Source organism: Heptranchias perlo, chromosome 12 (assembly GCF_035084215.1).
Source record: "Heptranchias perlo isolate sHepPer1 chromosome 12, sHepPer1.hap1, whole genome shotgun sequence".
In the NCBI taxonomy this organism is placed as follows: domain Eukaryota; kingdom Metazoa; phylum Chordata; class Chondrichthyes; order Hexanchiformes; family Hexanchidae; genus Heptranchias; species Heptranchias perlo.
The window spans coordinates 38,116,905-38,132,263 of NC_090336.1; the positions used below are offsets into that span (position 1 = coordinate 38,116,905).

The 15,359-nt window shown below is 44.9% G+C and overlaps 1 protein-coding gene across 2 annotated transcripts in view; it reads right to left on the minus strand.

Annotated features, from left to right (window-relative positions):
• syt19 (synaptotagmin XIX) overlaps positions 1-15,359 on the minus strand; it is a 155,624-nt gene that overhangs the window by 18,057 nt on the left and 122,208 nt on the right. Inside the window, exon 7 of one of the 2 annotated variants that reach the window (XM_067993998.1) lies at positions 6,846-7,805. The exons of the other annotated variant lie outside the window; for it this stretch is intronic. Within the exon in view, the coding sequence (XP_067850099.1) occupies positions 7,687-7,805 (119 nt within the window). The 3' untranslated portion in view covers positions 6,846-7,686. Of the gene's footprint in view, positions 1-6,845; positions 7,806-15,359 lie in introns of those variants that run through there. 2 annotated transcript variants of the gene reach the window in all.

A 15,359-nucleotide genomic window follows, 5' to 3' on the forward strand; every position in this document is an offset into this window, starting at 1 on the left:
GACTTAGGTGTACAGGGCACAATTTCAAAATTTGCAGATGACACAAAACTTGGAAGTGTAGTCAACAGTGAGGGGGATAGTGATAGACTTCAAAAGGACATAGACAGGCTGGTTGAACGGGCGGACACGTGGCAAATGAAATTTAACGCAGAGAAGTGGGAGATGATATATTTTGGTAGGAAGAACGGGAAGAGGCACTTTAAACTGAAGGGTACAATTCTAAAGGGTTGCAGGAATGGAGAGACCTGTGAGTATATGTGCACAAATCACTGAAGATGGCAGAGCAGGCTGAGAAAACGGTTAAAAAAGCATACAGGGTCCTGGGCTTTATAAATAGAGGAATAGAGTACAAAAGCAAGGAGGTTACAATGAACCTTTATAAAACACTGGTTCGGCCACAACTGGAATATTGTGTCCAATTCTGGGCACCGCACTTTAGGAAGGATGTGAAGGCCTTAGAGGGGGTGCAGAAGAGATTTACTAGAATACTTCCAGGGACGAGGGACTTCAGTGATGTGGATACGCTGGAGAAGCTGGGGTTGTTCTCTTTAGAGCAGAGCAGGTTGAGGGGAGATTTGATAGAGGTGGTCAATGAGGGGTCTAGACAGAGTAGACAGAGAGAAACTGTTCCATTGGCGGAAGGGTCGAGAACCAGAGGACACAGATTTAAGATGATTGGCAAAAGAACCAACGATGACATGAGGAAAAACTATTTTACACAGCGAGTGGTTATGATCTGGAATACACTGCCTGAAAGGGTTGCGGAGGCAGATTCAATAGTGGTTTTCAAAAGGGAATTGGATAAGTACTTGAAGGAAAAAAATTTGCAGGGCTACAGGGAAAGGGCGGGTGAGTGGGACTAGCTGGATTGCTCTTGCAGAGAGCCGGCACAGGCTCGACAAGCCAAATGACTTCCTTCTGTGCTGTAACCATTCTATGATTCTATGATTCTAAGTATGAGGTGGTGCATGTTGGTAGGAAAAATAAGGCCACCTACTCCTTGGAAATAAGTGTCTAAATGGGGTAGAGAGACAAAGGGATCTAGGGGTACAGATTCGCAAATCATTAAAAGTAGCAACGCAGGTTAATAAAGTCATAAAAAGTGCAAACAGAGCACTGGGGTTCATTTCTAGTGGAATAGAATTGAAAAGCAGAGAAGTTATGTTAAACTTGTATAGAACCTTGGTTGGACCACACTTGGAATACTGTAAACAGTTCTGGTCGCCATATTATAAAATGGATATAGAGGCACTGGAGAAGGTGCAAAAAAGATTTACTAGAATGATACCAGAACTGAGAGGTTTTACCAATCAGGAAATATTGAGCAGGCTGGGGCTCTTTTCCCCAGAAAAGAGAAGACTGAGGGGTGACCTGATAGAGGTCTTTAAGATTATGAAGGGGTTTGATAGGGTAGAGGTGGAGAAGATGCTTCCACTTGCGGGGGAGACCAGAACTAGGGCGAAAGGACTGATCCAATCCTTCTTAATCGGTATTTTCATGATATCTAGATAATTTCTAATAAATCCAATTGGGAATTCAGGAGAACTGTCTTTACCCAGAGATTGGTTAGAATGTGGAACTCCCTACCACAAGGAGTAGTTGAGGTGACTAGCATAGATGCATTTAAAGGGAAGCTAGATAAACACACAAGGAGAAAGGAATAGAAGAGTATCCTGATAGGGTTAGATGAAGTAAGGAGGGAGAAGGTTCGTGTGGAGCATAAACACTGGCATGGACCTGTTGGGCCGAATGGTTTGTTTCTATGCTGTACGTTCTAAGTAATTCTATGTAATTCTATGTAACAACAACATACATTTATATAGCACCTTTAATATAGTACAATGCCCAAAGGTGCTTCACAAAGGTGTAATGGATGCTGAGCAGTAATAGAAGAGTGAAATAGGTAATGAGGAGGCTTATAAAGACAGAAATAGTGAGGTGAAGGGATTTAGAGAGGGCGTTCAGATAGTAGTGCTGAGGCAGCTGAACTCTCTGGTACCAATGATGTGCTAGAGTCTATGCTCTCAGGCTTGAGTGAGCAGAGGGATGGCGAGGGAGATGAGGAACTGATTGGAGATGGCTCTGTCGGTGAGTGAAACCTCAAAGATGGTGAGGCCCCGCATGATAGCAAGATCGAGGGGGTAGGTGTGGGTGAGGTTAACTGAGGACAGAGAAGTTATCAGAAAAGGGGCCTGGAGAATTTAGATGAAGGTTGAATTCACTCAGTGCAAAGGCGGAAGGACTGATCCAATCCTTCTTAATCGGTATTTTCATGATATCTTGAGCTTTGACCAATTTCTTCTGTAGCCTTTGTATAAGGGGAAATTTCCTGATAAGGCATTTGGGGAAATGGCCTCTTGCAGCCAGTGTGTGTACAGTGTGGAATGAAGCAGTGAGCTCGAGTGCCAGCAGCATTGCACTCCAGATTTAGTGGCAGAAGAATTTAAAGGTTTTTCGAGGCTGTGTTAGAAGTGTGCACAGGCCTTATTTTAGACCTGAAATTAATCTCACGATGTATTCTCTGTCTTTTCTTGGAGAACTGCTCTGTGCGCACTCCTCACATGTTTAAAATGGGCGCTTGGTCACTTCAATGCAGTTTGTTGCAGAACATTCATTCATGAAGCTGAGATTGGTTTTTGGGAAGTATATTTATGCTGCAGTTTTTAACTTGTCAGACTGCTGATTCTGTATTATTGCTTTTTGAATAGTTTTATTTCTACTGTTTGCTGATTTTTCTGCAATACAGGAGTTCTTTTGCACAGAGCTCCAGCCACAGTTGCTGCCACCAGCTGTCAACCTCGGCTCTAACTACTCTGCTCTATATGGACATTCCATTGGGTCAATGGCTGCCATGGATTAACAGGAAGCAAAGGAATTCAGGCAAAGGGATAAGAGGCAGCTGTACTTGCAACTCAGGTGTCTGGCGGCTACTCGGATTCGGCACAGAAACTATGTTTTCAGCACATAGTTAGCACAGCTATTTGGCCAAGTCTGAGGAAACAAGCCTTTGCTGTCTCTGTGTCATGAGGGAGCCTGTTGTGCAACCTACTGGAGCCTGATCTGCAAATAAGATCCGGCACATCAACAGCCCTGCCCGTTGCCATGATAGTCACCACACCATTGGACTTTTATGCCACTAGATTCTTTCAAGTCACCATTGGTGATATTTGCCACATTGGTCAGACTTTGGTCCATCAATGCATCAAGGAGGTCACTGAAACCTTGTTTGCCGGGGCAACAACTTTGTACTTTACCCATGGAAAGGGAGTGACAGTAAGAGAGGGTACAGTACATTTACCATATGGCAGAACTCCCTAAAGTGTCTCATATAATGGTGTACAAAAGGCACAAAGTCCATTAACAACAACCCTGTGGCATATATGAATTAGAAAGACTTTCAGTCCATCACAGGTTGTGTCAGAATAATGCAGGTGAATGCACAATAACCCGGCAGCAGCCATGATGCCTCTATCTTGTGTCAATCTACTGTGCCAATGCTATTTCAAGGATGAGGCAGACTGGACGGATGGCCCTTGGCCTCCCTTACTCTTGTTGTTGCTTGGTTGCTGCCACTTCCACTTACTCTTCCTGACTGGTGCTGGGTGCTTCAACAGGTGCTCCCCGCTGACTCTCCCTGATTCCCCTGAAATGGATATTTCCATGCTGGTGCCTGTGTGCTGAGGAGTCTTTGAAATGTGCTCATGTAATAGACCAGCTTCCCATTCATCCTTAGTACCAGCTGCATTATCTTAAGAGTCACCTACGCAAAGAGAAAGTGCACATTTGTTAGCATGGGTCATGTAGTAAATGTACCAATACATGGCAAGTGAGGCAGCACAGGTTGGCTGGTCCACCACCAGTGCAGTTTTGCTCCTGCTTCTTATGGCCAGTTTTTTCTTGAAAAACAGACCAAACAGTTGCTTTCTGCAGGCATCCCAGTGACCAGCCTACATTCCACTTGCTGCAAAAAGATGAGTACAGAGCTTGCAAGTAGTTTGAGGAGTCACGGGTGACTGGGTGACAAAACATGCATCAGTTACATGAGGTAAAGGAAGCCTTTCCTGTTGGCAGCCATCAAGCTGCAGCTTTACAGACATGGTAGTGTGGAGCAGTGGTGAGATGTGAGGGGTGCATTGCTGATATGGCACTATGTTGTGGGCTCGGTGCTTGGTGCATGCATTGTACAGGCATTCCCTTCCTTTGAGTGAGAACAGTTTAAACAACCCTCCTTGGCCTTCTTCTTCAGCCCAGAGAACATCTTTACCATTTGCACCCATGACCCATGGGCACCTATTTGGCTGGCCACCTCTTGCCATGCGCACACCGCCCATTGGAACTCTGAAATGGCACTGAGATTCTGTCTGCTTCATCAGACCTGATCTACATAAGTTAATGAGGCTCCTGCAGGATCCTTGTCTGCTTATTTCCTGGCCTGGACCAAAATGGGAGTGAGCCGGATGTTGCCTGCAATGGCCAGTAAATCTCTTAGTAATTTCAAGCTCAGTAATGCCACGTTCCCGCCAAGAAATGGTTTCACAGAGGGATCAAAATTAGCCCCATTGTATGTTACAACTTTCAGATTGCTCAGCCACGCACAATCTACAATGAAGCTTAAGATGCAAAAATGCATTTTATTTTTATAATCAGCCACACATCTGGGAGAGATGGTCATTTCCGGTTGGTAGGTTCTCCCCGAGAGTTGTGCAAGTTCTCCCACTGGTTCTGAATAACTTATTCCAAAACTGCCCTACAATTAATTCTTAGCATACTGGCCACATATTTTAATCCCCTTGTTTCCCCACTATTATTGTTACTTTTGGACTAATAGATCCCCACAAATAAAGGTTAAACAGTTGAAAAAGGACATGAATCTTCCTAAAACCCCTTTTCAATTTAGAACCTAAAATATCTTGCATAACATCCTTACCGACCTACACCATGACTCTGGTCGTAACAGGTCTTCTCCTTGCTGTTTTCATTTCTACACATTTTTCCCTGTTCTCCTTGCTTCTCTCTGCTTGTTTGATCCTCTAACATACAGCCCTCCTCATTCTGCTCACTGTCACCTCTGTGATTCTTTTGGATGGTTCAACAAAATATTATTATTTTCTAAACTCTTGTGTTCAATATGTTCCTTGGTGAACTTCTTGCATCTATTGTTTGGCTATTGCTTCCTTAAATAATTGTGAATAAATACTCAGATTTCCTTCAATGTGAAAATTATTTTTGCTCACTCAGTATAGCCTTTCCATAGCCATAGAGTAACAGTGTCCTCTAGTGCCCTTAAAGTTATTTGTCTTTCTGTTCTGTTACTAGCCTTTCAGGATCTGTCGGTAATCATTAGCTTTCCCATACCTGGTGTTCATCAGCCTATTATAATGGCTGAATAGGTAAGCAATTAATTAATGTTAAGTTCTATCCAGAAAATGTGCTTTACTTTGTTTTAGATTCTTTTTATTTGCTCCGGTTATTTTCCTTGCTCTTTCAGGTTCAATATACAATTTGGATCATGAGAATGAAAGTCAACCTGACCCAGGTCTGTGCCAATGCTAACACTCCGCTCCCAACTCAATAATTATCTCCCTATATTTTAGAGTAAAGAAACATTTATAAAGTGATAAAAATGAACCTGGTTTTCCCCCTTTTAGTTTTCATCACTGCAGTTATTGAATCTTAAGAGGTTTTGTTTGTTTTGCTATAATGAAGAGAGCAGAACCATTTCTGATAACAATCTCGTTCACATATCATTGTGATTAACCTAGCTCCTTTTTGGGTGTACAAGTGATTATGCCATTACTGGGCTGACAGTGTACGTTAATTAATAAGGATCACTTTGGTGAATGGACCTTGTCCTTCAGCCATACTATGCCTTCCTGATTGCCCTCCTTACCTGATCAGGGTTTTAATATATAACTCTGAGTGATCTCTGCACTGTCCCCATAAGAACATTAAACTTTAATAAGCGCCTGTATCATTGATAGCTCTGGAAGCCGCCACAAAATAACACACACACAAAGCAGAAATCACTTCAGGCTAAGACACTAAGCTGGGATTTCATTTTCTAATCAGTGTTCAGACACTGGAGCCAGTGTTCTCAAATTGCTAGACACAGCGGCAGTGAAACAATATAGTAAAACAGGAGAACAATTAGCCCTGTTGTCTGTGAGGATTTGATCTTATAATCCTATAAGTTATATTTAAGCAAGTCTCCTCAGCTTTTTGAGATGAGGCAACATTCAATTCTGCCTTCACATGATTCTATTGCCTGTGTTTTGCTCTCCGGCAAGCTGTCCCTCCTTCCCACTAACATTTTATTATCTCTCAGTTTATCTCTTGTGTACTGCCTTGGACTAATGTTTCATGTACTAACTATGACTGGGAGGAGTATCTATGTCTTATCCCTTGAATTAATATGGTAGAATTTCCAATCTGCTTCGCCGGTTGTACTTGTGTGAATCATGTCAGAAAATCAGGCAATCAGGCCTTAGGCCTGTTTCTCACGCAATTCTGAGTACGTATTATATTCTGGCCATAATATTCCTGCCTAAGAATGCTCTCACATGTGATGTGTGTAAGCCTCATTAAAGGACACCAAGTTATTTTTAAATATTTACATTGAGTGAAGATGCGGATACCTTTCTTTTCTCCACCAGAATCATGCTATTTGCTTTGGACTGAGCCTAAGGAAAGCTCCTTGTGCAATGGGGCTCTTAAAGGGGGAAGGGCTTTTTAAGTCATTTTTAAATTTCCACTTTTACAGTACATTTTTAGTATTGGGTTGTGTTATTTAGTTTTTTGTCAGTTTTAATTAAGAATATTAAATGTTTTTGTACGTATTTCTCTGTTTATTTTGTCAGAACTGTAGGTAATTCATAAGGCAAACCTAAAAAATAGCTAATTATGGTTCACTAAATCACTGGCATTTACAAGAGTTTGGCAGAACAGGATCATATAAAAAAAGAGAAGGCACATAAAAATGGAGCTCTTCCAAGACCAATTCACAGGAGAACAAGAAGGACAGAGCATCTAAGTGCAAGGTACAAAGTCCCCTGATGTTCAGGAAGTCAAGGTAAAATTAATGATGTAGGTTGATTTTGAAGTGTCCAAATACAGTATTTCATGGTTGAAGTGGTATAAGAGGAAAGAAGACTAGCGAATGAGATTAGCAGACACCAAAAGCACACTGCTTGCACCTGTCATTATACCAGTAACCATGTCCATAATCCTTGGCAATCAAGAGGAACATTCTTTGCAAGCTCTTGGGTCAGCAGGATGCTAGTTTCAAAGCTGTCCCATCTGCTGCAAGAGCATTGCAGCCATAAGGATGGCACTTTCAGTCGGAGTGAAGGTCACCAATGCCCTGGACTTTTATGCTTCCATCTCCATCCAGGCTAGCATAAAGATCAACTGCAGTATCATCGTTGCCCAGACATGTATCAAAAAATTAACTCGTGCATCAGGTAGCACCTCTAGCACTTTCACCTCCTTTCTTGCTGAATAGCAATACGACACAGCCGTCCAATGTTCCCACATTGCTGAATTTCTCAAACTATAGGCCGATGATGACAGCCACGTGGCCATCCATGCAGTAGATTCTTGCCCCTCCTCTGCCACCACCACTTGCTCCTCCTCACCAGTGAATTGTGACTTCCCCACTGCTACCTTCCCAAGCTTGCTCATTGCACCCTACAGGATGTGTTTAGCTGTGCTGGTATTTGTAAATGTTGGTGAAAGAGATGCAGGATGCTGCAAGGTGCTCTCTTGTTCTGGACCAATGACAGTGCTGGCAGGTTGCTCTTCCAGGCCTACAAAGACAGAAAAGGAATATATGTTAGGATTCTGTCTGCAAAACACATCTTCAAACAAAGCTTGTGTTACAAGAAACTAACTGTGGGGACGATAGTGCGGTCTTCAGCACTCAACGTGCTGCAGTGCATTGAGAGCTGGCACCAAGGCCTGAGGTCTACTAGGAATCTGGTGTGTAGAGTGCCTGATAAAGGGAGCCCTGATGCTCGTGTGTGCATCAGGAGCCTGTGCATTTACCATGTGTTAGGCTCATTGTGAGCACAATGTTATGTAAGTTAGGGGATCATTGCGTAATGCCCATAATGCATTTGGATGTCTGAATAACACTCCAAATGCTAAGCACCCAAATGAAATGGATGCTGCAGGGGAAGCCTCTTCCAACATTTACGGTCCTTTAGCTTAGAGTGACTTGCTGCCAGTTGCTGCTCTATTTGTTTGAACCTATTTCTGTGGTTCTTTGGTGTTTTGTAATTGTTAATAAAATAAGCTGTTCAGCTGCTAGAAATGAATTTACAGACTGCATCTTAAAGCTTGACCTCATCTGTCTCTGTGCCTTGCTTGTAACATTTTTGGAATTTTGAGCCAGCTCCCCTTTGAGGATGACCAGCAACCTTTACATGTTGCTGGTGGTAGATATCCTGCCCCTTGGCTCTTGTGTGCGCCCAACACCACAATGTGCTATATGCCAAGAGCATCATGCTAAGACTTAAATAAGCTGACCTTGCATTATAGCACCAGATCAATTCAGTCCAGTACAGAAGTGTGCACCACTTGAAGAGCAGTGATCCCGAGTGATGTTTCTGCGGTGTGTGTCTGTCTGTATGACTGTGATTGAGAAGGGATCAAAGAAGGTGACTAGTACTAACCCGAAGTTTGAGTTGAGCTGCATCTTCACCTTTCTCTACTCCATCAACACTCTTATATGCAAGATGTCCGAGATAGTCTTCTCCAAGGAAATCATAGAATAGAATCATAGAATCATAGAAAGGTTACAGCACGGAAGGAGGCCATTTGGCCCAATGAGGCCGTGCCGGCTCTATGCAAGAACAATCCAGCTAGTCCCATTCCCTCGCCCTATCCCCGTAGCCCTGCAAATTTTTTCCTTTCAAGTGCTTATCCAGTTCCCTTTTGAAAGCCATGATTGAATCTGCCTCCACCACCCCCTCGGGCAGTGCATTCCAGATCCTAACCACTCGCTGTGTAAAAAAGTTTATCCTCATGTCACCTTTGGTTCTTTTGGCACCTCTATTGTTTCTTAACTCTAACCAAATAGATTCAGTCCTTGACCCCTTCAGAACATCCTCTCTCTCCAGCACTGCAATATTCTCCTTAATCAATACTGCCACCACCCCCCCCCTACCCCCTTTCTTTCCTTCCCTATCTTTCCCGAACACCTTGTATCCAGGAATATTTAGTACCCAATCCTGCCCTTTTTTGAGCCAGGTCTCTGTTATCGCCACAACATCATATTCCCATGTGGCTAATTGCGTTTGCAGCTCTCCAACCTTGTTCACTACGCTTCGTGCGTTTACACACATGCACTGTAAACCTATCTTAGACTTTCTTGTACTCTCTCTTAGTCTGCTCCCACCTAAAACCATACTATTTCTTATTCTAGTGCTATCTTTCTCTCCCAATCCTTCGTGCACCTTGTTTCTCCTTTCCAATGCTACATCCCGGTGCCCATTCCTCTGCCAAATTAGTTTAAACCCCCCACCACAGCACTAGCGAACCTCCCCGCGAGGACATTGGTCCCATTTCCGTTGAGGTGCAACCCGTCCGGCCTGTACAGGTCCCACCTCCCCCAGAACTGGTCCCAATGCCCCAGGAATCTAAAGCCCTCCCGCCTGCACCATCTCTCCAGCCACGCATTCATCTGCTCTATCCTCCTATTTCTATATTCACTAGCGCGTGGCACCGGCAGTAATCCGGAGACTACTACCTTTGAGGTCCTGCTTATTAATAGAATCATAGAATCATAGAAGTTTACAACATGGAAACAGGCCCTGCGGCCCAACATGTCCATGTCGCCCAGTTTATACCACTAAGCTAGTCCCAATTGCCTGCACTTGGCCCATATCCCTCTATACCCATCTTACCCATGTAACTGTCCAAATGCTTTTTAAAAGACAAAATTGTACCCGCCTCTACTACTGCCTCTGGCAGCTCGTTCCAGACACTCACCACGCTTTGAGTGAAAAAATTGCCCCTCTGGACCCTTTTGTATCTCTCCCCTCTCACCTTAAATCTATGCCCCCTTGTTATAGACTCCTCTACCTTTGGGAAAAGATTTTGACTATCGACCTTATCTATGCCCCTCATTATTTTATAGACTTCTATAAGATCACCCCTAAACCTCCTACTCTCCAGGGAAAAAAGTCTCAGTCTATCCAACCTCTCCCTATAAGTCAAACCATCAAGTCCCGGTAGCATCCTAGTAAATCTTTTCTGCACTCTTTCTAGTTTAATAATATCCTTTCTATAATAGGGTGACCAGAACTGTACACAGTATTCCAAATGTGGCCTTACTAATGTCTTGTACAACTTCAACAAGACATCCCAACTCCTGTATTCAATGTTCTGACCAATGAAACCAAGCCTTCTTCACCACCCTATCCACCTGTGACTCCACTTTCAAGGAGCTATGAACCTGTACTCCTAGATCTCTTTGTTCTATAACTCTCCCCAACGCCCTACCATTAACGGAGTAGGTCCTGGCCCGATTCGATCTACCAAAATGCATCAACTCACATTTATCTAAATTAAACTCCATCTGCCATTCATCGGCCCACTGGCCCAATTTATCAAGATCCCGTTGCAATCCTAGATAACCTTCTTCACTGTCCACAATGCCACCAATCTTGGTGTCATCTGCAAACTTACTAACCATGCCTCCTAAATTCTCATCCAAATAATTAATATAAATAACAAATAACAGCGGACCCAGCACCGATCCCTGAGGCACACCGCTGGTCACAGGCCTCCAGTTTGAAAAACAACCCTCTACAACCACCCTCTGTCTTCTGTCGTCAATCCAATTTTGTATCCAATTGGCTACCTCACCTTGGATCCCGTGAGATTTAACCTTATGGAACAACCTACCATGCAGTACCTTGTCAAAGGCTTTGCTAAAGTCCATGTAGACCACGTCTACTGCACAGCCCTCATCTATCTTCTTGGTTACTCCTTCAAAAAACTCAATCAAATTCGTGAGACATGATTTTCCACTCACAAAACCATGCTGACTGTTCCTAATCAGTCCCTGCCTCTCCAAATGCCTGTAGATCCTGTCTCTCAGAATACCCTCTAACAACTTACCCACTACAGATGTCAGGCTCACCGGTCTGTCGTTCCCAGGCTTTTCCCTGCCGCCCTTCTTAAACAAAGGCACAACATTTGCGACCCTCCAATCTTCAGGCACCTCACCTGTAGCTGTCGATGATTCAAATATCTCTGCTAGGGGACCCACAATTTCCTCCCTAACCTCCCATAACGTCCTGGGATACATTTCATCAGGTCCCGGAGATTTATCTACCTTGATGCGTGTTAAGACTTCCAGCACCTCCCTCTCTGTAATATGTACACTCCTCAAGACATCACTATTTATTTCCCCAAGTTCCCTAACATCCATGCCTTTCTCAACCGTAAATACCGTGTGAAATATTCATTTAGGATCTCACCCATCTCTTGTGGTTCCGCACATAGATGACCTTGTTGATCCTTAAGAGGCCCTACTCTCTCCCTAGTTACTCTTTTGCCCTTTATGTATTTGTAGAAGCTCTTTGGATTCTCCTTTGCCTTATCTGCCAAAGCAATCTCATGTCCCCTTTTTGCCCTCCTGATTTCTCTCTTAACTCTACTCCGGCAATCTCGATACTCTTCAAGGGATCCACTTGATCCCAGCTGCCTATGCATGTCATATGCCTCCTTCTTCTTTTTGAATGGGCCTCAATCTCCCGAGTCATCCAAGGTTCCCTACTTCTACCAGCCTTGCCCTTCACTTTATAAGGAATGTGCTTACCCTGAACCCTGGTTAACACACTTTTGAAAGCCTCCCACTTACCAGACGTCCCTTTGCCTGCCAACAGACTCTCCCAATCAACTTCTGAAAGTTCCTGTCTAATACCATCAAAATTGGCCTTTCCCCAATTTAGAATTTTAACTTTTGGGCCAGACCTATCCTTCTCCATAGCTATCTTAAAACTAATGGAATTATGATCACTGGTCCCAAAGTGATCCCTCACTAACACTTCTGTCACCTGCCCTTCCTTATTTCCCAAGAGGAGGTCAAGTTTTGCCCCCTCTCTAGTCGGGCCATCCACATACTGAATGAGAAATTCCTCCTGAATACACTCAACAAATTTCTCTCCATCCAAGCCCCTAATGCTATGGCTGTCCCAGTCAATTTTGGGAAAGTTAAAGTCCCCTACTATTACCACCCTATTTTTCTTGCAGCTGTCTGTAATCTCCTTACATATTTGCTCCTCAATTTCCCATTGACTATTTGGGGGTCTGTCGTACAATCCTATCAAAGTGATCTCTCCCTTCTTATTTTTCAGTTCTACCCATATAGACTCTGTGGGCGAACCCTCGGATATATCCCCTCTCACTACTGCCGTGATGTTCTCCCTAATCAAGAACGCAACTCCCCCTCCTCTCTTACCTCCTGCTCTATCTTTCCTATAGCATCTGTACCCTGGAACATTGAGCTGCCAGTCCTGCCCCTCCCTTAGCCATGTTTCAGTAACAGCTATAACATCCCAGTCCCATGTACCCATCCATGCCCTGAGTTCATCTGCCTTGCCCATCAGACTTCTTGCATTGAAATAAATGCAGTTTAATCTAGACTTCCCTTGGTCTTTGCCCTGCTTTCTCAGACCATCTTTCCGGTCATGTTTTGTACACTCTCCCTTACTGCCTTTTGTTTCTGTCACCACTTTACTTCCCACTGACTTCCTGCATCGGTTCCCATCCCCCTGCCACATTAGTTTAAACCCTCCCCAACAGCACTAGCAAACACTCCCCCTAGGACATTGGTTCCAGTCCCGCCCAGATGCAGACCGTCCAATTTGTACTGGTCCCACCTCCCCCAGAACCGGTTCCAATGGCCCAGGAATTTGAATCCCTCCCTCTTGCACCATCTCTCAAGCCACATATTCATCCTAGCTATCCTGTCATTCCTACTCTGACTAATCTCTTTCCTAACTCCTTAAGATCTGCCTGCAGGATCTCACCCCTCTTTCTACTTATGTCATTGGTACCGATATGGACCTCGACCTCTGGCTGTTCACCCTCCCCTCCAGAATGTTCTGCAGCCGCTCAGTGACATCCTTGACCCTGGCACCAGGGAGGCAGCATACCAACCTGGAATCACGTCTGCGGCCACAGCAATGCCTGACTGTTCCCCTAACTATAGAATCCCCTATCACTATCGCTCTCCTGACCTTTCTCCTCCCCCCCACTGTACAGCTGAGCCACCCACGGTGCTATGGTCTTGGTCTCTGGCTGCACTCCTCAGAGGAACCCTCTCCCTCACCAGAATTCAGAACTGAATACTGGTTAGAGAGTGAGATGCCCTCAGGGGACTCCTGCATTACCTGCCTGGTCCTCCTTGTCTGTCTGACGGTCACCAGTCCCTCTCTGCCTGCACTCTCTTAAGCTGTGGGTGATCACCTCCAGAAATGTGCTATCCATGTAGCTCTCAGCCTGGCGGATACACTGCAGGGACGCCAGCTGCTGCTCAAGCTCCGAAACCCATAGCTCGAGCTCCTCTATCTGACGACACTTCCTGCACCTGTGGTTGTCCAGAACACGGGATGCATCCTGGAGTTCTCACATGGCACAGGATGCACATTCGACGGGACTGAGGTGCCCTGCCATGCCTCTATTTATTAGATTATTAAATAAAATAACAAAAATAAACTTAAAGACTTAAAAAAAATATTCACCAGAAAAGAAAACACTCACCAGCTACTCACCAATCAGCTCATTCCCTTGTGCCGACGTCACTTTAAGTGTTTCTTCACTTCTCTCTCCTCTCTCACTCCTTCTATCACTGATCCCACACTCGACTCTCTCTCTCCTCTCTCACTCCTTCTATCACTGATCCCACACTCCACTCTCTCTCTCCTCTCTCACTCCTTCTATCACTGATCCCACACTCCACTCTCTCTCTCCTCTCTCACTCCTTCTATCACTGATCCCACACTCCACTCTCTCTCTCCTCTCTCACTCCTTCTTTCACTGATCCCACACTCCACTCTCTCTCTCCTCTCTCACTCCTTTTATCACTGATCCCACACTCCACTCTCTCTCTCCTCTCTCACTCCTTCGATCACTGATCCCACACTCCACTCTCGGTCTCCTCTCTCACTCCTTCTATCACTGATCCCACACTCCACTCTCTCTCTCCTCTCTCACTCCTTTTATCACTGATCCCACACTCCACTCTCGGTCTCCTCTCTCACTCCTTTTATCACTGATCCCACACTCCACTCTCTCTCTCCTCTCTCACTCCTTCTATCACTGATCCCACACTCCACTCACTCTCTCCTCTCTCACTCCTTCTATCACTGATCCCACACTCCACTCTCTCTCTCCTCTCTCACTCCTTCTATCACTGATGCCACACTCCACTCTCTCTCTCCTCTCTCACTCCTTTTATCAATGATCCCACACTCCACTCTCTCTCTCCTCTCTCACTCCTTTTATCAATGATCCCACACTCCACTCTCTCTCTCCTCTCTCACTCCTTTTATCACTGATCCCACACTCCACTCTCTCTCTCCTCTCTCACTCCTTCTATCACTGATCCCACACTCCACTCTCTCTCTCCTCTCTCACTCCTTCTATCACTGATCCCACACTCCACTCTCTCTCTCCTCTCTCACTCCTTCTATCACTGATCCCACACTCCACTCTCTCTCTCCTCTCTCACTCCTTTTATCACTGATCCCACACTCCACTCTCTCTCTCCTCTCTCACTCCTTTTATCACTGATCCCACACTCCACTCTCTCTCTCTCCTCTCTCACTCCTTCTATCACTGATCCCACACTCCACTCTCTCTCTCCTCTCTCACTCCTTCTATCACTGATCCCAAGTTCCACTCTCTCTCTCCTCTCTCACTCCTTTTATCACTGATCCCACACTCCACTCTCTCTCTCCTCTCTCACTCCTTTTATCACTGATCCCACACTCCACTCTCTCTCTCCTCTCTCACTCCTTTTATCACTGATCCCACACTCCACTCTCTCTCTCCTCTCTCACTCCTTCTATCACTGATCCCACACTCCACTCTCTCTCTCCTCTCTCACTCCTTCTATCACTGATCCCACACTCCACTCTCTCTCTCGCCTCTCTCACTCCTTCTATCACTGATCCCACACTCCACTCTCTCTCTCTCCTCTCTCACTCCTTCTATCACTGATCCCACACTCCACTCTCTCTCTCCTCTCTCACTCCTTTTATCACTGATCCCACACTCCACTCTCTCTCTCCTCTCTCACTCCTTCTATCACTGATCCCACACTCCACTCTCTCTCTCCTCTCTCA